We start from the raw sequence: 25,881 nt of genomic DNA, 5'->3' as shown, positions 1-25,881 counted from the left end.
GCACATGGTTTAGAACACACAGAATACAACACATGCTATACAACACATGCTATACAACACACAGTATACAACACATGATATACAACACATGCTATACAACACACAACTACACATAATACAACACATGCTATACAACACATGCTATACAACACACAGAATACAACACATGCTATACAACACACAACCACACAGAATACAACACATGCTATACAACACACAACCACACAGAATACAACACATGCTATACAACACACAGAATACAACACATGCTATACAACACACAACCACACAGAATACAACACATGGTTTACAACACACAGAATACAACACATGTTTTACAAAACATGCTATACAACACACAGAATACAACACATGCTATACAACACATGATATAAAACACACAACCACACAGAATACAACACATGGTTTACAACACACAGAATACAACACATGGTTTACAAAACATGCTATACAACACACAGAATACAACACATGCTATACAACACATGATATACAACACACAACCACACAGAATACAACACACAGAATACAGCACATGCTATACAACACACAGAATACAACACATGCTATACAACACACAACCACACAGAATATAATACACAGTATATAATACAACAAACATTATTCATGCAAAATGGTCTCAAGCATATCAATCCCTTGAACTGAATGTTTTTCTAAAAGGAGAATTCTCATTTACTTGACCAAAAAAAAAACATCTTGGAAATATATGAGATTTGTAGAAGACCCCGTAAAACAGGGTTGGAATGAAAAAAGTCCCCATAGATCACCACAGGAGCTTTCTGATACGACGTCGTTTATTAACCCATCCCTTTCCAACTGATAGATGAACCATTCTCATCTTAATCAAAACAGATGATGTTTACAAGTCTGTCTTCATTCTAAACATTATTCAATGCTACTGAAATCTGGAACTTCTTTTCTTTCCAAAACTTTTCCAATAGGATTGTAATAAATGATGGAGTAGAAGATGAATGGGGAACCTATCTCATTAGGGAAGTGTTGTTAAAGTACATGTTGGTGTGTCGCCCATGCACTGTTGTGAGGTGGCAGAGTAAACGGCTTCATTATCACTAGGGTACTGGTGGCCAGGCTTCAGTGCTGCCGATAAGTAGCTTGAGTAATGATGTCCAAAGTCAGATTTTAGGGATAAAGTGCAGAAAAAAATGAGTAAATATCTCATATATTAGTGTAGCATCATTTTAGGCTCTCTGTATTTCTCCTATCTTCTCACCTACCATAGAAGTAGGTGTTATTTACTACATTTAACAGTGTCAGTTGTCGACACAGAAACAATCTCTGATTCCCCATATTTTGTATGTGATGAAAGATAAAAGTCAGGTCGTTGATTGTCCTGTGACAACCTCGTTGATTGTCCTGTCATAACCTTGTTGATCGTCCTGTGATAACCTCGTTGATCGTCCTGTCATAACCTTCAGGTCGTTGATCGTCCTGTGATAACCTTGTTGATTGTCCTGTGATAACCGCGTTGATCGTCCTGTGATAACCTCGTTGATCATCCTGTGATAACCTTCAGGTCGTTGATCAACCTGTGATAACCTTTAGGTCGTTGATTGTCCTGTGATAACCTCATTGATTGTCCTGTGATAACCTCGTTGATCGTCCTGTGATAACCTTCAGGTCATTGATTGTCCTGTGATAACCTTCAGGTCGTTGATCGTCCTGTGATAACCTCGTTGATTGTCCTGTGATAACCTCGTTGATCGTCCTGTGATAACCTTCAGGTCTTTGATTGTCCTGTGATAACCTTCAGGTCGTTGATCGTCCTGTGATACATTGATCATCCTGTGATAATCTCATTGATCGTCCTGTGATAACCTCATTGATTGTCCTGTGATAACCTTCAGGTCGTTGATCGTCCTGTGATAACCTCATTGATCATCCTGTGATAACCTCATTGATCATCCTGTGATAACCGCGATGATCGTCCTGTGATAACCTCATTGATCGTCCTGTGATAACCTCATTGATCATCCTGTGATAACCTCATTGGTCATCCTGTGATAACCTCATTGATCATCCTGTGATAACCGCGATGATCGTCCTGTGATAACCTCATTGATCGTCCTGTGATAACCTCATTGATCATCCTGTGATGACCTCATTGATCATCCTGTGATGACCTTTCCTGTTTAACACTTCACACCCAGTGTTTGTATTGCTATTCTGTTGATATCGTTTTGTAATGGTACCTAATTTCGATGTTATCTTTTATTTTAAGCACCATCCTCACCACCGTATATTTTGGATGTGTCAGCACCAACTCCATCCGTGATCACCATCTCTTGGAAAGCTCCCACCTTCACCAATGGACCGATACTCAGCTACCGTTTGAACCTTGACCCTGTCAATCATCCCAATCTGCACCAGGTGAATCGTGAAGTACCTGGCAATGTGACATCATGGACGCTACAACAACTACAGTCGTCACAGCTGTATTACATCACAGTATCTGCATGGAATAGTGATGGGGAGGGGCCAGCGGACTCGGCCAACATCACCACACCAAACGCTGGTAATTGTAAGTGTCTTTTTAAGCTGTTTAATAACAATGGGAATGTGTGTATGCAACCTCAATTTCATATCAATGTTTCATCACATAAGACTTGTAATACATACACTCAATAACTTAAGTGGAATGTTGTTAATCGCCCATCAGATTGAGTAGGGACAAATTGTTTTATGATACTTTGCTCAAAAGTGTCCCAGCAGCAACCCTAGGCATAGTCCTATAAAATGTCTCATTTGTTAAGCGACCTTAAATGCTGTCAAGTTCCTGTTTCTGAGATCATGACATTTTTGATGGACTTCCTGTTTCTGTCTTTATGACATTTCTGACAACCCTTGGCCTCTTGTTTTTGACATCATTACCTCCCAACATACTTCAAGTTTCTGTCATCATGACCTCCCATCAAACTTCCTGTTCCTGTCATCATGACCTCCCATCAAACTTCCTGTTCCTGTCATCATGACCTCCCATCAAGCTTCCTGTTCCTGTCATCATGACCTCCCATCAAACTTCCTGTTCCTGTCATCATGACCTCCCATCAAACTTCCTGTTCCTGTCATCATGACCTCCCATCAAACTTCCTGTTCCTGTCATCATGACCTCCCATCAAGCTTCCTGTTCCTGTCATCATGACCTCCCATCAAACTTCCTGTTCCTGTCATCATGACCTCCCATCAAACTTCTTGTTCCTGTCATCATGACCTCCCATCAAACTTCCTGTTCCTGTCATCATGACCTCCCATCAAACTTCCTGTTCCTGTCATCATGACCTCCCATCAAGCTTCCTGTTCCTGATGTTTAGCTGGCTATCTGATATTCCATTAATGAAGGTTTCTGTACTCAAAGGGGGAAAAAAATCAATATTGATTTGGAAATGGTATGAATGGAGGCCATTTTAATCCTGAAATTTTGAATTGAATTGAATTATAGTGATTTTTTATGTGACATCTCAAGGCTGTTGTATTATAATGGGCATTTCTTGATGAATTTCTACAAATAGGCTGGAGATTTTCATTTACTAGAATTAATATGGCTGACTTAGTAATTGCTACAGCTGTGGCAGTTTGACATTTCCATTGTGATTGGGATGAGACTCCTTTACAAACAAAATTAAGACTAAAGTTGTAATGAAAGTAAAGTTACTACACTTGTGTGTAAACAAATGTTGGTGTTACTGAAAATGTTCTGTTGTCCATGTTTTATGATGTAGACAAAACTTTACATCATCAGAAAGCACAGGCTAAACATCTATATACTGGTATACATGTTTTTGAGGTGAGTTAGTTTGGTATGTAAAAGGATGGCACTTTAAAAATCATTATTTTCAGAACTAGGAGGGGTTGGTGCATTCAGTTTCAAATATTTGACATCAACACATTTTTGTGAAGTTAACACCTCAGACTGCTACAAATGAGAAATTAGTGGAAAATTAATTTCTGAAAGTAAAATGGCTATGATTTGTTGAGTGTTCAAATGTTAACAGTTAATTAAGGTGGTGCTGAGTGGAGGGAGACAGTATTGGTGCTCTCATTAGCTCCGAAAAGCTCCGAAAAAAATGTGTCTTTTTATGACTACAGGCAATCACAGTGTACATCTGACAGGCCACCAACTGTCACCTGTTAGTCCAGCACTAGGTTTTACACTAGAGTTTTACAATAGGAATGTTGGGATTCTGTACACATCTTTCTGGTGATGATAAGGAAGAGGAATCCAGTACCTAATGGTGACTTGTTACTACAAAAGGATCATGTATAATAAGTACATGTCTGATGAAGGAACTTATTATTTTTAGAATTCTGTACCTAAATTGACATAAAGGAGAGGCCTGAGGTAGGGTGATCTGTGTATAAGGTTTAGGGTACCAAGGTACAGTAAACATAGACTCTTATATTGATTGGAGTTTTTGATCATTTTTTGTTCAATGACCATTAGAAAACTGATCTTTATCTTCCTTGCTCCTGATTTGTGTCCTGATAAATACGACCTCTTCCATAATGATAGGTACCTATGGGGCCTTCCAATTCTGACATGTGTACCTATGGGGCCCTCCGATTCTGACATATGTACCTATGGGGCCCTCCGATTCTGACATATGTACCTATGGGGCCTTCCAATTCTGACATATATACCTATGGGGCCCTCCGATTCTGACATGATATGTACCTGGGGGTGCCTTCCGATTCTGACATGATTTGTACATGTACTTAGGGGTGCCCTTCATTTCTGACATGATATGTACCTGGTGGTGCCTTCCGATTCTAACATGATATGTACCTGGGGGAGGCCTCTGATTCTGACATGATATGTACCTGGGGGTGCCCTCCGATACTGACATGATATGTACCTGGGGGTGCCCTCCAATACTGACATGATATGTACCTGGGGGTGCCCTCTGATTTTGACATGATATGTACCTGGGGGTGCCCTCCGATTCTAACATGATATGTACCTGGGGGTGCCCTCTGATTCTGACATGATATGTACCTGGAGGAGGCCTCTGATTCTGATATGATATGTACCTGGGGGTGCCCTCCAATACTGACATGATATGTACCTGGGGAGGACTCCATTTCTGACATGATATGTACCTGGGGGTGCCCTCCAATACTGACATGATATGTACCTGGGGGAGGCCTCTGATTCTGACATGATATGTACCTGGAGGAGGCTTCTGATTCTGACATGATATGTACCTGGAGGAGGCCTCTGATTCTGACATAATGATATGCATATTGCGGAGGGAATCTGCGTCTGCCTGTAATGCTATTAAAGCACAGTGTATCCTGATGTATGGAAATACCATCTGTTGTATTCCAAGTAAGGAGATAAAACTACTATCAAAACCTACATTACCATAAATGCTAAAGAGGAGATGGGAAAGCCTCTATAACAGTTGATCTGTCCCTAATATGGAGAATAATTTTTGGAGGGTTATTCTGGGGTATGTAATTCAGTTAATGGATGGGTAATAATTTGTCTGGGTTATTCTGGGGTATGTAATTCAGTTAATGGATGGGTAATAATTTGTCTGGGTTATTCTGGGGTATGTAATTCAGTTAATGGATGGGTAATAATTTGTCTGGGTTATTCTGGGGTATGTAATTCAGTTAATGGATGGGTAATAATTTGTCTGGGTTATTCTGGGGTATGTTATTCAGTTAATGGATGGGTAATAATTTGTCTGGGATATTCTGGGGTATGTAATTCAGTTAATGGATGGGTAATAATTTGTCTGGGTTATTCTGGGGTATGTAATTCAGTTAATGGATGGGTAATAATTTGTCTGGGTTATTCTGGGGTATGTAATTCAGTTAATGGATGGGTAATAATTTGTCTGGGTTATTCTGGGGTATGTAATTCAGTTAATGGATGGGTAATAATTTGTCTGGGTTATTCTGGCCCCGGGGTATGTAATTCAGTTAATGGATGGGTAATAATTTTTGTCTGGGTTATTCTGGGGTATGTAATTCAGTTAATGGATGGGTAATAATTTGTCTGGGTTATTCTGGGGTATGTAATTCAGTTAATGGATGGGTAATAATTTGTCTGGGTTATTCTGGGGTATGTAATTCAGTTAATGGATGGGTAATAATTTGTCTGGGTTATTCTGGGGTATGTAATTCAGTTAATGGATGGGTAATAATTTGTCTGGGTTATTCTGGGGTATGTAATTCAGTTAATGGATGGGTAATAATTTGTCTGGGTTATTCTGGGGTATGTAATTCAGTTAATGGATGGGTAATAATTTGTCTGGGATATTCTGGGGTATGTAATTCAGTTAATGGATGGGTAATAATTTGTCTGGGTTATTCTGGGGTATGTAATTCAGTTAATGGATGGGTAATAATTTGTCTGGGTTATTCTGGGGTATGTAATTCAGTTAATGGATGGGTAATAATTTGTCTGGGTTATTCTGGCCCCGGGGTATGTAATTCAGTTAATGGATGGGTAATAATTTGTCTGGGTTATTCTGGCCCCGGGGTATGTAATTCAGTTAATGGATGGGTAATAATTTGTCTGGGTTATTCTGGGGTATGTAATTCAGTTAATGGATGGGTAATAATTTGTCTGGGTTATTCTGGGGTATGTAATTCAGTTAATGGATGGGTAATAATTTGTCTGGGTTATTCTGGGGTATGTAATTCAGTTAATGGATGGGTAATAATTTGTCTGGGTTATTCTGGCCCCGGGGTATGTAATTCAGTTAATGGATGGGTAATAATTTGTCTGGGTTATTCTGGCCCCGGGGTATGTAATTCAGTTAATGGATGGGTAATAATTTGTCTGGGTCATTCTGGAGTGATTCGGGTAATAAGTTGTCTGGGTAATTCTGGATGATTCCGGTAATAAGTTGTCTGGGTTATTCTGGAGTGATTCAGGTAATAATTTGTCTGGGTAATTCTGGAGTGATTCAGGTAATAATTTTTCTGGGTCATTCTGGAGTGATTCAGGTAATAATTTGTCTGGGTGGTTCAGGTAATAATTTGTCTGGGTAATTCTGGATGATTCAGGTAATGATTTGTCTGGGTAATTCTGGATGATTCAGGTTATAATTTGTCTGGGTTATTCTGGGTGATTCAGGTAATAATTTGTCTGGGTAATTCTGGGGTGATTCAGGTAATTATTTGTCTTGGTGGGTGATTCAGGTAATGATTTGTCTGGGTAATTCTGGGTGATTCAGGTAATTATTTGTCTGGGTGGGTGATTCAGGTAATAATTTGTCTGGGTTATTCTGGGGTGATTCAGTTAATTGTCAGGTAATCTATTTATATTGTTGATTTCCATTTGAAAACTGTTGGGAGATTTGTGGAGTTATTTGGACGGCCATAACTGAGCTGATGTGAGTTTTATAGCCTCCATTACAGGCGGCCAACCATTAAACAGGATGGGAACGACCAACCATTAGACAGGATGGGGACGTGTGCTAAGTCAGACTTTATCAGTCAACACCAATTTTACAATGGATACTCAGAATTATTGCAGCTCATCCATGAGATAAAATAGTTAGAATTGTGGGAATATCTACCAGACACTTTGACACGTTACACATTATCTATCATTATGGTCTATTGGTACAACAATAGGAACAATCATTGTTCTAAAGCAAATGTATCTGTCTCAAAACCAAAGGTTACAAAATCAAAGATCATTGATCAAAATCAAAAGGTATTAAATCAAAGAGCATTGATCAATCTTCAAAATGACCACCAGCTTATCATTGTCTCTTATTACATCTCACCCTTTGTTCATTTTATTTACGGCAATTTTCATTTTGTCTGCCCTTCCTTTTGTCAGACTCTTCATTTTGTCTGTCTCTTCGTTTTGTCTCACTCCTTGTTTTGTCAGACTCTTTGTTTTGTCTGACTCTTCGTTTTGTCTTAACTCTTTGTTTTGTCTGACTCTTCATTTTGTCTGTCTCTTCGTTTTGTCTGACTCTTTGTTTTGTCATACTCTTTGTTTTGTCTGTCTCTTCGTTTTGTCTGACTCTTCGTTTTGTCTGTCTCTTCGTTTTGTCTAACTCTTTGTTTTGTCTGACTCTTTGTTTTGTCTGACTCTTTGCTTTGTCATACTCTTCGTTTTGTCAGACTATATGTTTTGTCAGACTCTTCATTTTGTCTCACTCTTCGTTTTGTCTGACTCTTTGTTTTGTCTGACTCTTCATTTTGTCTGACTCTTCGTTTTGTCAGACTCTTCATTTTGTCTGACTCTTCGTTTTGTCAGACTCTTCGTTTTGTCAGACTCTTCGTTTTGTCTGACTCTTCATTTTGTCTCACTCTTTGTTTTGTCTCACTCTTCATTTTGTCTGACTCTTCGTTTTGTCTGAATCTTCCTTTTCTCAGATTATACGTTTTGTCTGACTCTTCGTTTTGTCTGACTCTTCGTTTTGTCTGAATCTTCCTTTTCTCAGCTAGACTATATGTTTTGTCAGACTCTTCGTTTTGTCTGGTTCTATATAATGGTTTCTGTTGGAGGCATGACATCTGCGGATTCTGTATAATGGTTTTGGTTTGGAGACATGACATCTCTGGCTCTGTACCAGGGTTTGATTTAGGAACTTGTTTGGAAGACTAATGATAATACAGTTTCCATTGGTTACTGACAATATGCTGAAAAGAATCTGATATTGTAGAACCAAGTCCCACCTCACTCATCAACTCTGCTGTTTTTAAATGAGTTTATAGCTGGTGACAAATCAGCCTGCTGTTCAGAGCTTTAATCCAGACATTCTGACAGACTATCATTTCACTGACAAAAATGTCTTCATTCCTTCCCATGGTGACATCTATTAACAAACCAATCAGCTGGAGGGAGCATGGAGCATCAGATACACCCCATGTCAGTTTGATGCATCTAATTTTTTTTCACCTGTAGAAACATCTGAATTATCAGATCTAGACAATAGCAGAGAATATGAAAATCATTTGGAACATGTGTAGAAGCCTACTCAAGCATACATTTTAAGTTTAATTAAGTTTTCAATAATTTTTCATTAGCACTGATTTAAAGATTTGTATCAACATCTTTGATGTATACAATGGGAAGGTCGGTGTCATGGATAAAGAGGATACCTTCGCCTTAAGTTAGACACAAAAAACCTTCAAACTGTAATCTGCAAATTCATTCACTTAATCCTTTGGTTAAGACATCAGGTTTAAAGTGATTTTTGATTTCTGTTTTGTTAATATAAAAGTGTGCTAGTGGTTAAACCTATCATTAAAATAAATTAGATGAATGCTATAAACACTGATGAATGAAGGCTGCATGATGTAGGCCTGCACGAGCCTGCATGAGCCTGTGCTAGCCTGCAGGGGTGCAGTATCTGCAAAGAGACCCAGGTAATTGACAGTGGAGATAACACATCTTTAGTTCTGCCAAATCTTACTAAACGTAATTGAAACATTTGAATTTGATTTAAATTTCTCTATTGACATCAAAAGGATGTGACCCTGGAACTAGACAGAATGAGAGACATAGAAAAACAAAAGTAGAATTCTAGCCTTGTTTCTGTTTCGTAAGGGATAGTTCTGCTATCTGTCTTTGCTAATTACCATAGCATTTAGGTCAGAGATAGATGAGATAGCACCGTGGTTCTTTGTGGTGAAATGTTTGGGGCGCTGAAAGTGCACGGCTTCAGTCTCTTCAGGAGTTTTCTAATTTTTTGTTGACTGGCCTAGAATATTTGTTGTGTTTTTGTATATGTACCTTAAGGTATCTTAGATCTACATTGTACCAGGTCAGACTGTTGTCTGTAACATAGATCTACCAGGTCAGACTGTTGTCTGTAACATAGATCTACCAGGTCAGACTGTTGTCTGTAACATAGATCTACCAGGTCAGACTGTTGTCTGTAACACAGATCTACCAGGTCAGACTGTTGTCTGTAACATAGATCTACCAGGCTGGACTGTTGTCTGTAACATAGATCTACCAGGTCAGTCTGTTGTCTGTAACATAGATCTACCAGGTCAGTCTGTTGTCTGTAATATAGATCTACCAGGTCAGACTGTTGTCTGTAACATAGATCTACCAGGTCAGACTGTTGTCTGTAACATAGATCTACCAGGTCAGACTGTTGTCTGTAACATAGATCTACCAGGTCAGACTGTTGTCTGTAACACAGATCTACCAGGCTGGACTGTTGTCTGAAACATAGATCTACCAGGTCAGACTGTTGTCTGTAACATAGATCTACCAGGCTGGACTGTTGTCTGTAATATAGATCTACCAGGTCAGACTGTTGTCTGTAACATAGATCTACCAGGTCAGACTGTTGTCTGTAACATAGATCTACCAGGCTGGACTGTTGTCTGAAACATATTAGATCTACCAGGTCAGACTGTTGTCTGTAACATAGATCTACCAGGTCAGACTGTTGTCTGTAACATAGATCTACCAGGTCAGTCTGTTGTCTGTAACATAGATCTACCAGGTCAGACTGTTGTCTGTAACATGGATCTACCAGGTCAGACTGTTGTCTGTAACATAGATCTACCAGGTCAGACTGTTGTCTGTAACATAGATCTACCAGGTCAGTCTGTTGTCTGTAACATAGATCTACCAGGTCAGACTGTTGTCTGTAACATATAGATCTACCAGGTCAGACTGTTGTCTGTAACAAAGATCTACCAGGTCAGACTGTTGTCTGTAACATAGATCTACCAGGTCAGACTGTTGTCTGTAACATAGATCTACCAGGTCAGACTGTTGTCTGTAACATAGATCTACCAGGTCAGACTGTTGTCTGTAACACAGATCTACCAGGTCAGACTGTTGTCTGTAACATAGATCTACCAGGTCAGTCTGTTGTCTGTAACATAGATCTACCAGGTCAGTCTGTTGTCTGTAACATAGATCTACCAGGCTGGACTGTTGTCTGTAATATAGATCTACCAGGTCAGACTGTTGTCTGTAACATAGATCTACCAGGCTGGACTGTTGTCTGTAACATAGATCTACCAGGCTGGACTGTTGTCTGTAACATAGATCTACCAGGTCAGACTGTTGTCTGTAACATAGATCTACCAGGTCAGACTGTTGTCTGTAACATAGATCTACCAGGTCAGACTGTTGTCTGTAACATAGATCTACCAGGTCAGACTGTTGTCTGTAACATAGATCTACCAGGTCAGACTGTTGTCTGTAACATAGATCTACCAGGTCAGACTGTTGTCTGTAACATAGATCTACCAGGTCAGACTGTTGTCTGTAACATAGATCTACCAGGTCAGACTGTTGTCTGTAACATAGATCTACCAGGTCAGACTGTTGTCTGTAACATAGATCTACCAGGTCAGACTGTTGTCTGTAACATAGATCTACCAGGTCAGACTGTTGTCTGTAACATAGATCTACCAGGTCAGACTGTTGTCTGTAACATAGATCTACCAGGTCAGACTGTTGTCTGTAACATAGATCTACCAGGTCAGACTGTTGTCTGTAACATAGATCTACCAGGTCAGACTGTTGTCTGTAACATAGATCTACCAGGTCAGACTGTTGTCTGTAACATAGATCTACCAGGTCAGACTGTTGTCTGTAACATAGATCTACCAGGTCAGACTGTTGTCTGTAACATAGATCTACCAGGTCAGACTGTTGTCTGTAACATAGATCTACCAGGTCAGACTGTTGTCTGTAACATAGATCTACCAGGTCAGACTGTTGTCTGTAACATAGATCTACCAGGTCAGACTGTTGTCTGTAACATAGATCTACCAGGTCAGACTGTTGTCTGTAACATAGATCTACCAGGTCAGTCTGTTGTCTGTAACATAGATCTACCAGGTCAGACTGTTGTCTGTAACATAGATCTACCAGGTCAGACTGTTGTCTGTAACAAAGATCTACCAGGTCAGACTGTTGTCTGTAACATAGATCTACCAGGTCAGACTGTTGTCTGTAACATAGATCTACCAGGTCAGACTGTTGTCTGTAACACAGATCTACCAGGTCAGACTGTTGTCTGTAACAAAGATCTACCAGGTCAGACTGTTGTCTGTAACATAGATCTACCAGGTCAGACTGTTGTCTGTAACATAGATCTACCAGGTCAGTCTGTTGTCTGTAACATAGATCTACCAGGTCAGACTGTTGTCTGTAACACAGATCTACCAGGTCAGACTGTTGTCTGTAACAAAGATCTACCAGGCCAGTCTGTTGTCTGTAACATAGATCTACCAGGTCAGACTGTTGTCTGTAACACAGATCTACCAGGTCAGTCTGTTGTCTGTAACATAGATCTACCAGGTCAGACTGTTGTCTGTAACAAAGATCTACCAGGTCAGACTGTTGTCTGTAACATAGATCTACCAGGCTGGACTGTTGTCTGTAACATAGATCTACCAGGTCAGACTGTTGTCTGTAACAAAGATCTACAAGGACATGTAACTGACTCTGTGGGACAGGACAAGTAACTGACTCTCTGTGGGACAGGACAAGTAACTGACTCTGTGGGACAAGACAAGTAACTGACTCTGTGGGACAGGACAAGTAACTGACTCTGTGGGACAAGACAAGTAACTGACTCTGTGGGACAAGACAAGTAACTGACTCTGTGGGACAGGACAAGTAACTGACTCTCTGTGGGACAGGACAAGTAACTGACTCTGTGGGACAGGACAAGTAACTGACTCTGTGGGACAGGACAAGTTATTGACTCTGTGGGACAGGACCAGTAACTGACTCTCTCTGGGACAGGACAAGTAACTGACTCTCTCTGGGATAGGACAAGTAACTGACTCTCTCTGGGACAGGACAAGTAACTGACTCTGTGGGACAGGACAAGTAACTGACTCTGTGGGACAGGACAAGTAACTGACTCTGTGGGACAGGACAAGTAACTGACTCTCTGTGGGACAGGACAAGTAACTGACTCTGTGGGACAGGACAAGTAACTGACTCTCTGGGACAGGACAAGTAACTGACTCTCTGTGGGACAGGACAAGTAACTGACTCTGTGGGACAGGACAAGTAACTGACTCTCTGTGGGACAGGACAAGTAACTGACTCTGTGGGACAGGACAAGTAACTGACTCTGTGGGACAAGACAAGTAACTGACTCTCTGTGGGACAGGACAAGTAACTGACTCTATGGGACAGGACAAGTAACTGACTCTGTGGGACAGGACAAGTAACTGACTCTCTGTGGGACAGGACAAGTAACTGACTCTGTGGGACAGGACAAGTAACTGACTCTGTGGGACAGGACAAGTAACTGACTATGTGGGACAGGACAAGTAATTGACTCTCTCTGGGACAGGACAAGTAACTGACTCTCTGTGGGACTGGACAAGTAACTGACTCTGTGGGACAGGACAAGTAACTGACTCTGTGGGACAGGACAAGTAACTGACTCTGTGGGACAGGACAAGTAACTGACTCTGTGGGACAGGACAAGTAACTGACTCTGTGGGACAGGACAAGTAACTGACTCTGTGTGGGACAGGACAAGTAACTGACTCTGTGTGGGACAGGACAAGTAACTGACTCTGTGGGACAGGACAAGTAACTGACTCTGTGGGACAGGACAAGTAACTGACTCTGTGGGACAGGACAAGTAACTGACTCTGTGGGACAGGACAAGTAACTGACTCTGTGTGAGACAGGACAAGTAACTGACTCTGTGTGGGACAGGACAAGTAACTGACTCTGTGGGACAGGACAAGTAACTGACTCTGTGGGACAGGACAAGTAACTGACTCTGTAGGACAGGACAAGTAACTGACTCTGTGGGATATGACAAGTAACTGACTCTGTGGGACAGGACAAGTAACTGACTCTCTGGGACAGGACAAGTAACTGACTCTCTGTGGGACAGGACAAGTAACTGACTCTGTGGGACAGGACAAGTAACTGACTCTCTGTGGGACAGGACAAGTAACTGACTCTGTGGGACAGGACAAGTAACTGACTCTGTGGGACAGGACAAGTAACTGACTCTCTGCGGGACAGGACAAGTAACTGACTCTGTGGGACAGGACAAGTAACTGGCTCTGTGGGACAGGACAAGTAACTGACTCTGTGGGACAGGACAAGTAACTGACTCTGTGGGACAGGACAAGTAACTGACTCTGTGGGATAGGACAAGTAACTGACTCTGTGGGACAGGACAAGTAACTGGCTCTGTGGGACAGGACAAGTAACTGACTCTGTGTGGGACAGGACAAGTTACTGACTCTGTGGGACAGGACAAGTAACTGACTCTGTGGGACAGGACAAGTAACTGACTCTGTAGGACAGGACAAGTAACTGACTCTGAGGGATATGACAAGTAACTGACTCTGAGGGACAGGACAAGTAACTGACTCTGAGGGACAGGACAAGTAACTGACTCTGTGGGACAGGACAAGTAACTGACTCTCTCTGGGACAGGATAAGTAACTGGCTCTGTTGGACAGGACAAGTAACTGACTCTGTGGGACAGGACAAGTAACTGGCTCTGTGGGACAGGACAAGTAACTGACTCTGTGGGACAGGCCAAGTAACTGGCTCTGTGGGACAGGACAAGTAACTGACTCTGTGGGACAGGACAAGTAACTGACTCTGTGGGACAGGACAAGTTACTGACTCTGTGGGACAGGACAAGTAACTGACTCTGTGTGGGACAGGACAAGTAACTGACTCTGTGTGGGACAGGACAAGTAACTGACTCTGTGGGACAGGACAAGTAACTGACTCTATGGGACAGGACAAGTAACTGACTCTGTGGGACAGGACAAGTAACTGACTCTGTGGGACAGGACAAGTAACTGACTCTGTGGGACAGGACAAGTAGCTAACATAGTTATACCAATGTAAACTGGTTATTGGCATTGTATACACATACAATAGAATCTGGCAAGGAAGTACTGCCTGGTAGTGGGATGAAGATGTTTGCACTGCTTCACACTCAGTACTGGCATTACATACACTCCATGTACTGGCATTGTACATGGCTCAATAATAAGCTAGATTTTCACATGCTGAGAATTGATGACTGCACATTATGGAGAGGTAGTTTTAGGCTGTAACTTTGTGAAGCTTTAACATGCGAAGTTTGACAAGTTGATACCCTGTGGTCACATGTATTTTCTTGGGTCCCAAACAAGTGAAGGGATCATAGGTCATGCATTGTTGGTAATAACTTACATGTGATAGTTATTCATTCATTATGAGGTTGATACCTATTTGTATGAGCCTTTTTATCATTCCACCTAACCAAAAATAAGATGATTAGCATGGAGTGCCTTACTGTTACGAACGGGATGTTTTTTATGAGGTTCATAATGCGTTTTCTTAGCCAGGCAAAATTGACTGATGTCAGATAGCTATCAATTGTATAGTATTACCTGAGCTCTCTAATACAATGTGTGCCTGGTCTGTATGGTTTTCATTGCTTATTTAAAAGCACATTTAGTGAATACCTCTATATACCTACATTATAGGTATTTTGTCAAAGGTGTCGGTTTCCTTCTTGGCAGCACTCCAGTTAATTTGGCTGGACCACTTCCAGCATCACCAGATAGCATTGAACACTGAGTACTGGAGTTACAGTACTAATTGTGGGTACAAGGGTAAGAGTGCAGCAATGAATAGGATCAATTAATGGTAGAGAAGAGGGCGGAGAAGGGGAGGTAATTCTGTGTAGGAGGAGGTAACTCTGTATTAGCACTACTTAGTATATCTAGATATCAATATCAGTCCACAAAGGTGATAAAGGTGAAAAGTATCGCTCACTTAAGTAGTTGTGGCTTAGATTGTTCGCCATGGAGCCTCTATACACAAGCTGTCTAAAGGATAGTACATCATTACTACAGACAAGGGGAAGCCAGTAGGTTAGAATACCACTACGCTATCATTACTACAGACAAGGGGAAGCCAGTAGGTTAGAATACCACTACGCTATCATTACTACAGACAAGGGAAAGCCAGTAGGTTAGAATACCACTACGATATCATTACTACAGACAAGGGGAAGCCAGTAGTTTAGAATAAACAGAGACACCTGGTCCCCAGCATTGCCTCTGTGTCCATTGATGGAGGTATCCTGTGTCATTATCTGTGGGAGAATGACAGCTCTACAGACGTCATCAATACTAATATACTTGTGATCTAAATCTGTATTATTACACATTCACCTTGAATGACATTTGCTATGATTTAAGGTAAAATTGACTAATAGGCCTAAGGAAATACTGTAGCATTTATCATTATTAGAACACAGAAAAAAACGAAATGATATTTGATATCAGTGCAGGGACAATGTGGGCGATTACACATTAGAATTCTATTAAAAGATGTATGGAAAGGTGCGGCATATCACTATATGCGAAAGATGGATTTGCTTTCTTCCTCTTTCTCTATTGCAATGACGAAATTTATCCAGTGTACAAACCTAGGATTGGTACAAATCAGCAATAGGAGGATGGTAAGATGATGGTTGGAAGAGGAATGTCAGAGGATAGTTGGAGGAGGGCAGTTGTAGGATGGTTGGAGGACGGTCAGAGGATGGCTGGAGGAGGATGGTCAGAGAATGGTCATCGGAGGATGGTTGGAGGAGAGCAGTCGAAGAATGGTTGGAGGAGGGTCGGAGGATGGTTGGAGGACGGTCGGAGGATGGTTGGAGGAGGACAATCGGAGGATGGTTGGAGGAAATCAGTCAAGAAATAGTTGGAGGAGGATGATCAGAGGGTGGTTGGAGGAGGACAGCCAAAGGATTGTTGGAGGAGGAGGATCTGATGATGGTTGGAGGAGGAGGATCTGATGATGGTTGGAGGAGGACGATCTGATGATGGTTGGAGGAGGACGATCTGATGATGGTTGGAGGGCGATGATTGGAGGATTGATGGAGGGCAACAATTGGAAGTTGGTTGGAGGAGGACAGTTGAAGGTGGACGGTTGGAGGAGGATGGTTGGAGGAGGATGGTTGGCAGTGGATGGTTTGAGGAGGATGGTTGGAGGAGGACGGTTGGAGGAGGAGGGTTTGAGGACGGTTGGAGGAAGACGATATGACGATGGTTGGAGGGCGACAATATGAGGATTGATGGAGGGCAACAATTGGAAGTTGGTTGGAGGAGGACAGTTGAAGGTGGACGGTTGGAGGAGGATGGTTGGAGGAGGACGGTTGGAGGAGGATGGTTGGCAGTGGATGGTTTGAGGAGGATGGTTGGAGGCGACGGTTGGAGGAGGACGGTCGAAGGATGGTAGGTGGAGGGCAGTCGGAGGATGGTTGGAGGAGGACAATCCGAGGACATTTGTATCAAAGTATTATAGGTGTACTAGATATTGAGTTCAATAAAAAATGGAAAAGAAAGGAAGACTGCAACCATAATATAGAAGTTGTAGAACTAGAAATTTAAGTTGTTATATAAAATCTGGTGTACTATGTAAATTTTGTAAGAAGTTAGATAAAAATTAAATGAATGCTTTTATCAGAACTATGTCAAGAAAAACACATCCATAAGATAGCTGACCTACAATCCCATTATTTCTGTCATAAGGGAACATTTGCTTTACAGGAAAATTGAAATTATTTGAAATTGCTTCAACTGATGTAGGTAAGGTGTATTAATGTGTTTTGTCTTACAATTTGACTCTTTAAATGTTTGGATACAAATTCATTGAAATTGATCAGTGATTAAGTAAGCCTTTATGTGTTTTGAACAAGATTTCATATTACAAAGACCATACGCAAGGGAGTGGTTAGAACAATATTAGATTTTTATGATTGTGGCATCCAAATTAATTAGGTATGTTTTTGAGGAAAAAGAGACAGATGTAGGATAGTTTGTTATAGAGGTCATACTTAGTACAGATGTTTGTCATTCAATGGAAGACTGCCTCACTTGCAGCTAAACAACTTGTTTTTGTGTAAATAAGCTCCACCACACTGTATTGGGTAAACATCATTACTATGGAGACAAAAATCTGGCAGTGAAACTCAAACTTTGTTGAACATCTGATGTTGATTATAGAAATGTAAAACTCTGACAAGTTGTGGTCAGAAAACCACTGGGTCCCTAAGGAGTACTGGGGGGTCCTCGACATATGACCCGGGGCACATCATGGGCCAGGCATGTCAGATACTATCAGTGAAGGTACAGCGAAATCTTTCTTTTTTTATAAGAAACAAACTTGTATCTGACCTTCATGTCTCAGTCATTTAATGTGAAGTATATCTACACATTAGTGCCATCATTAGCACCATTCACAGGAAAGGTCGTGTGGTATACAGTAATTCATGGAAGGTTCTGTGGTATACAGTAATTCACGGGAAAGGTCCTGTGGTATACAGTAATTCATGGGAAAGGTCGTGTGGTATACAGTAATTCACGGGAAAGGTCGTGTGGTATACAGTAATTGATGGGAAAGCTAGTGTGGTATACAGGAATTCACAGGAAAGGTTGTGTGGTATACAGTAATTCATGGAAGGTTCTGTGGTATACAGTAATTCACGGGAAAGCTCGTGTGGTATACAGGAATTCACAGGAAAGGTTGTGTGGTATACAGTAATTCATGGGAAAGGTTGTGTGGTATACAGTAATCCATGGGAAAGGTCGTGTGGTATACAGTAATTCATGGGAAAGGTTCTGTGTTATACAGTAATTCACAGGAAAGGTCGTGTGGTATACAGTAATTCACAGGAAAGGTTGTGTGGTATACAGTAATTCACGGGAAAGGTCGTGTGGTATACAGTAATTCACGGGAAAGGTCGTGTGGTATACAGTAATTCATGGAAGGTTCTGTGGTATACAGTAATTCACGGGAAAGCTCGTGTGGTATACAGGAATTCACAGGAAAGGTTGTGTGGTATACAGTAATTCATGGGAAAGGTCGTGTGGTATACAGTAATTCACAGGAAAGGTCGTGTGGTATACAGTGATCCATGGGAAAGGTCGTGTGGTATACAGTAATTCATGGGAAAGGTCGTGTGGTATACAGTAATTCATGGGAAAGGTTCTGTGTTATACAGTAATTCACAGGAAAGGTCGTGTGGTATACAGTAATTCACAGGAAAGGTCGTGTGGTATACAGTAATTCACAGGAAAGGTCGTGAGGTATACAGTAATTCACGGGAAAGGTCGTGTGGTATACAGTAATTCACGGGAAAGGTCGTGTGGTATACAGTAATTCACGGGAAAGGTCCTGTGGTATACAGTAATCGATGGGAAAGGTCATGTGGTATACAGTAATTCACGGGAAAGGTCGTGAGGTACTATACAGTAATTCATGGGAAAGGTCGTGAGGTATACAGTAATTCACAGGAAAGGTCGTGTGGTATACAGTAATTCAGAAACCCACATAGCAGTACTACCTTCACTGTTCTTAACCAATCTATTCTGATTTTTTGCTGCCATTGTTGCGGGGATCTAGTTACGGTGATCTGGTTGAAGGTAATAAATGTTGTTACCTTGGTAATGCCTGTATTTTTAGAAAAGTCATGAGTTCCAGTTACAAACTTTGATCAAATTTGACAAGGAAAAAAGTATGGAATTTTTAGCAAATTTTAATGCACTGAACAAATGTTGAGTTGCGTGTTGCATTAACGCTAATGAGAAAATTGGTATTGATGGCCCGGCTTGTTTTCCTACCTATTCACTGTCTATAGACCTTCATTACAGGAGGAAATCCAGTAGAAAGGATCTAATCCTATTATTGATTCATTACCCCCACTGATAAGTTCCTGTTTTTCTCTAATTCAAAACATATTTTACCACATGTATTCTTCTTTCAATAACATCTTTTGGTGGTAATGTTTTAACTGTAATTGATTTTTTCAAATAAGACTTGTCTTGAAATAAAGCTAGAGAAAATCTAAGTAGCAATTCCAATCCAGAAGATGCAGCAAATATCATAGTCTACCCTCGTTATATTGCCACATTTCGTCCATAGCAGTTATGGCGGTATAACGGTATCAAATTATGAAAATTTCAACAATGAAATTGTATAAGTGACTGCATTACCAACGTTTCATTAATTAAAAGAGTATTGTATTTACAAATTTCTTGAAATAGTCATTGATTGCTTTTGCCGCATGCCATCCGTTATTTTAAATATCTGTCAAACTTTTCCACCTAGACTGATGAAGCCAAACGTTCATACCATACACAATAGGAACACAAAGTGAGTAGAAAACAATCATGCTTTTATTCCAAACCAAACCATAAGTGTCGGTGGATGTGACATAATAATAACATCCGATTATCGATCTACATCAGCGATAGAAAATCATCCAATCGTAAAGCTATGTCACCTGTACAAATGGTAAATGTCCTATGTCTATAAATAGAACACTAAAGAGTTCATTGATCACCGAAAACAGAACAAAATGGCGATATTGTCGAGGGAAATATATAGCGATTCGTGTTGTTTGTATTTTAACAAACGTGGCGGATGGCGTTATGAAAGGGTGGCAGATTTAACGAGTATAGGAGGGAAATCCATTCCAGAGCCTAAGGCGCGGTATGTGAGGGTGGCGGTATGTGAGGGTGGCTGTATGTGAGGGTGGCGGTAGATTTGAGTGGCGATAGGTTGACGATACACTGTATAGCAATTCCCATCCAGAATATAAACTATATACAATGTATGGATATATACTGGAAAGATCATCTCTAGGTCAAAGGTTAAACTATATACACTGTATGGATATTTACTGGAAAGATCATCTCTAGGTCAAAGGTTAAACTATATACAATGTATGGATATATACTGGAAAGATCATCTCTAGGTCAAAGGTTAAACTATATACACTGTATGGATATTTACTGGAAAGATCATCTCTAGGTCAAAGGTTAAACTATATACACTGTATGGATATTTACTGGAAAAGATCATCTCTAGGTCAAAGGTTAAACTATATACATTGTATGTATATTTACTGGAAAGATCATCTCTAGGTCAAAGGTTAAACTATATACACTGTATTGATATTTACTTGAAAGATCATCTCTAGGTCAAAGGTTAAACTATATACACTGTATGGATATTTACTGGAAAAGATCATCCCTAGGTCAAAGGTTAAACTATATACATTGTATGTATATTTACTGGAAAGATCATCTCTAGGTCAATTTAGGTTAAATATATACACTGTATGTATATTTACTGGAAAGATCATCTCTAGGTCAAAAGTTAAACTATATACACTGTATGGATATTTACTGGAAAGATCATCTCTAGGTCAAAGGTTAAACTATATACACTGTATGGATATTTACTGGAAAAGATCATCTCTAGATCAAAGAAAATTAAACTACATTGTTTCATTTATTTTGATAAAGGAATTTCTACATTGTTCCGTTTAATTTGATAAAGGAATTTCAACATTATTTCATTTATTTTTCTAAAGGAATTTCTCCATTGTTCCGTTTAATTTGATAAAGGAATTTCAACATTATTTCATTAATTTTCTTATCTTTGACTTCAAATTAAAAGGTTATCAGACAAATACTTTCTGACAAGAAATTTTTCATTTCCCAATAAATGACCTTTTCCTTTGGAAGGATTTTGAAAGGGCATCAGGGCAAATACATTTTGAAAAAATTATTGAGTTGTTCCCAGTGTATAGAGTTTATTTAGTCTATTACTGTTGGCATTTTCACAAATTATAAAAATAGGGTGGATTGTAGTGCTCAAGTAATACTACAGCACAGGGTAAATTTTAATATGCTATGATAGATCACTCTGACAGGTAACCTCCACACAGATCTTTAACAGGAGTGGGGATCTACCATTTAAATATGATGTAGTATCAGGTAAATTGTCTGGATACAGAAATCAATTGGATTCCTGGTAAATCTATATATAACTCAGACATATTATATTCTATAGTTGATTATTACCATCCTCAGTAGTGCCTTTATTTGATGTTGATTTTAATAATGACAACTTTGTCCTGAATCAAGTTAACATCCAACTCCCGTTGGGAGTGGTATATTTATCTCCACCTCCTAAACCTTAATTACTACCCACCTGTAGATGGGGAGGGGTAGGGGGTACTGTATTGATCCCCCCTCCCTACCCTGAAGTACTACCCACCTGTAGATGGGGAGGGGTAGGGGGTACTGTATTGATCCCCCCTCCCTACCCTGAAGTACTACCCTCCTGTATATGGGAGGGGTAGGGGGTACTGTATTGATCTCCCCTCCCTACCCTGAAGTACTACCCACCTGTAGATGGGGAGGGGTAGGGGGTACTGTATTGATCCCCCCTCCCTACCCTGAAGTACTACCCACCTGTAGATGGGGAGGGGTAGGGGGTACTGTATTGATCTCCCCTCCCTACCCTGAAGTACTACCCACCTGTAGATGGGGAGGGGTAGGGGGTACTGTATTGATCCCCCCCTCCCTACCCTGAAGTACTACCCACCTGTATATGGGGAGGGGTAGGGGGTACTGTATTGATCTCCCCCTCCCTACCCTGAAGTACTACCCACCTGTATATGGGGAGGGGTAGGGGGTACTGTATTGATCCCCCCCTCCCTACCCTGAAGTACTACCCACCTGTATATGGGGAGGGGTAGGGGGTACTGTATTGATCCCCCCTCCCTACCCTGAAGTACTACCCACCTGTAGATGGGGAGGGGTAGGGGGTACTGTATTGATCCCCCCTCCCTACCCTGAAGTACTACCCACCTGTATATGGGGAGGGGTAGGGGGTACTGTATTGATCCCCCCTCCCTACCCTGAAGTACTACCCACCTGTAGATGGGAGGGGTAGGGGGTACTGTATTGATCCCCACCTCCTAAACCTTAATTACTACCCACCTGTATATGGGGAGGGGTAGGGGGTACTGTATTGATCCCCACCTCCTAAACCTTAATTACTACCCACCTGTATATGGGGAGGGGTAGGGGGTACTGTATTGATCCCCCTCCCTACCCTGAAGTACTACCCTCCTGTATATGGGGAGGGGTAGGGGGTACTGTATTGATCCCCCTCCCTACCCTGAAGTACTACCCTCCTGTATATGGGGAGGGGTAGGGGGTACTGTATTGATCCCCCTCCCTACCCTGAAGTACTACCCACCTGTATATGGGGAGGGGTAGGGGGTACTGTATTGATCCCCCCTCCCTACCCTGAAGTACTACCCTCCTGTAGATGGGGAGGGGTAGGGGGTACTGTATTGATCCCCCCCCCCTCCCTACCCTGAAGTACTACCCACCTGTAGATGGGGAGGGGTAGGGGGTACTGTATTGATCTCCCCCTCCCTACCCTGAAGTACTACCCACCTGTAGATGGGGAGGGGTAGGGGGTACTGTATTGATCCCCCCTCCCTACCCTGAAGTACTACCCTCCTGTAGATGGGGAGGGGTAGGGGGTACTGTATTGATCCCCCCTCCCTACCCTGAAGTACTACCCACCTGTAGATGGGGAGGGGTAGGGGGTACTGTATTGATCCCCCCTCCCTACCCTGAAGTACTACCCTCCTGTATATGGGGAGGGGTAGGGGGTACTGTATTGATCTCCCCCTCCCTACCCTGAAGTACTACCCTCCTGTATATGGGAGGGGTAGGGGGTACTGTATTGATCCCCCCTCCCTACCCTGAAGTACTACCCACCTGTAGATGGGGAGGGGTAGGGGGTACTGTATTGATCTCCCCCTCCCTACCCTGAAGTACTACCCACCTGTAGATGGGGAGGGGTAGGGGGTACTGTATTGATCTCCCCCTCCCTTCCCTGAAGTACTACCCACCTGTATATGGGAGGGGTAGGGGGTACTGTATTGATCTCCCCCTCCCTACCCTGAAGTACTACCCACCTGTATATGGGAGGGGTAGGGGGTACTGTATTGATCTCCCCCTCCCTACCCTGAAGTACTACCCACCTGTATATGGGAGGGGTAGGGGGTACTGTATTGATCTCCCCCTCCCCACCCTGAAGTACTACCCACCTGTATATGGGAGGGGTAGGGGGTACTGTATTGATCTCCCCCTCCCTACCCTGAAGTACCACCCTCCTGTATATGGGAGGAGTAGGGGGTACTGTATTGATCTCCCCCTCCCTACCCTGAAGTACTACCCTCCTGTATATGGGAGGGGTAGGGGGTACTGTATTGATCCCCCCTCCCTACCCTGAAGTACCACCCTCCTGTAGATGGGAGGGGTAGGGGGTACTGTATTGATCCCCCCTCCCTACCCTGAAGTACCACCCTCCTGTAGATGGGAGGGGTAGGGGGTACTGTATTGATCCCCCCTCCCTACCCTGAAGTACTACCCTCCTGTAGATGGGAGGGGTAGGGGGTACTGTATTGATCCCCCCTCCCTACCCTGAAGTACCACCCTCCTGTAGATGGGAGGGGTAGGGGGTACTGTATTGATCCCCCCTCCCTACCCTGAAGTGCCACCCTCCTGTAGATGGGGAGGGGGAGGGGGTACTGTATTGATCCCCCCTCCCTACTCTGAAGTACTACCCTCCTGTATATGGGAGGGGTAGGGGGTACTGTTTTGATCCCCCCTCCCTACCATGAAGTACCACCCTCCTGTATATGGGGAGGGGTAGGGGGTACTGTATTGATCTCCCCCGCCCTACCCTGAAGTACTACCCTCCTGTATATGGGAGGGGTAGGGGGTACTGTATTGATCTCCCCCTCCCTACCCTGAAGTACTACCCTCCTGTATATGGGAGGGGTAGGGGGTACTGTTTTGATCCCCCCTCCCTACCCTGAAGTACCACCCTCCTGTATATGGGAGGGGTAGCGGGTACTGTATTGATCTCCCCCGCCCTACCCTGAAGTACTACCCTCCTGTCTGGGGTAGATGTTGAGGGTAGGGATATTTATGATCTCCCCTTACCGGAGTCACCACCTCCCCCCCCTTATGTACAGAAGGTGAGTTACACATTTTCTCCTTGTCCTCCTAAATGAGAAAGAAAAGCGAAACAACATGGCAGCCATTTATGCCTGGGATTCCTGCTGTCTAGTTGATGTAGCAGAAGATGGCTTTTGTAGGATCAGGCCACTACATTGGTACAAGTATTTACATTAAGGAGTCACATATTTCCTACGTAACACACCATGTGTGATCACTTTTAAAGGACATTCAGTGGCAATTATGTATGGTATAGCCCCAGTCTGTCCTCGTACATTTAAGTGCATACTGTAATGCTATGCTTAGATCATTGTAACAACCAGTACTCTCAAAGCAAACCTGTATCAAACATTGTCTAAAGATGATTAATTTTATATCAGGCTATAGACCAAGGAATTCGTACTTATCCTTATTCTGTTTAACTTTTCATAGAACTGTAGCTTCCTTTAACATTCAGTTTAACTGAAGACTGCCTTAAGAGCTTAGACGAAAGAGGGAGCTTTATTAACCATACCTTATTATGATACAAGAAACATGGTGGGCTCTTCTTCAACATATCCCTAATTTTAAAACGGGATGTTGTCCATATCTGCAGCACAATATACACTGTATAGGGGCGTCCTCACCATACAGACGGGACACTGTATAGTTATAGGGGCGTCCTCGCCATACAGACGTGACACTGTATAGGGGTGTCCTCACCATACAGACATGACACTGTATAGGGGTGTCCTCACCATACAGACGTGACACTGTATAGGGGTGTCCTCACCATACAGACGTGACACTGTATAGGGGTGTCCTCACCATACAGACATGACACTGTATAGGGGTGTCCTCCCCGTACAGACGTGACACTGTATAGGGGTGTCCTCACCATACAGACATGACACTGTATAGGGGTGTCCTCACCATACAGACGTGACTCTGTATAGGGGTGTCCTCACCATACAGACGTGACACTGTATAGGGGTGTCCTCACCGTACAGACGTGACACTGTATAGGGGTGTCCTCACTATACAGAC

General features: G+C 42.1%; 1 protein-coding gene across 1 annotated transcript in view; it reads left to right on the top strand.

The window, feature by feature from the left end:
- Positions 1-25,881, top strand: part of LOC117328480 (proto-oncogene tyrosine-protein kinase ROS-like) — a 132,407-nt gene that overhangs the window by 86,945 nt on the left and 19,581 nt on the right. Inside the window, exon 7 of the mRNA XM_033886014.1 lies at positions 2,282-2,581. Within this exon, the coding sequence (XP_033741905.1) occupies positions 2,282-2,581 (300 nt within the window). The remainder of the gene's footprint in view (positions 1-2,281; positions 2,582-25,881) is intronic.

The sequence above is a fragment of the Pecten maximus genome, chromosome 5 (assembly GCF_902652985.1).
Source record: "Pecten maximus chromosome 5, xPecMax1.1, whole genome shotgun sequence".
Lineage (NCBI taxonomy): Eukaryota > Metazoa > Mollusca > Bivalvia > Pectinida > Pectinidae > Pecten > Pecten maximus.
Note: the sequence above shows the minus strand (reverse complement) of the source record. Positions and strands in the feature narration are given on the sequence as shown.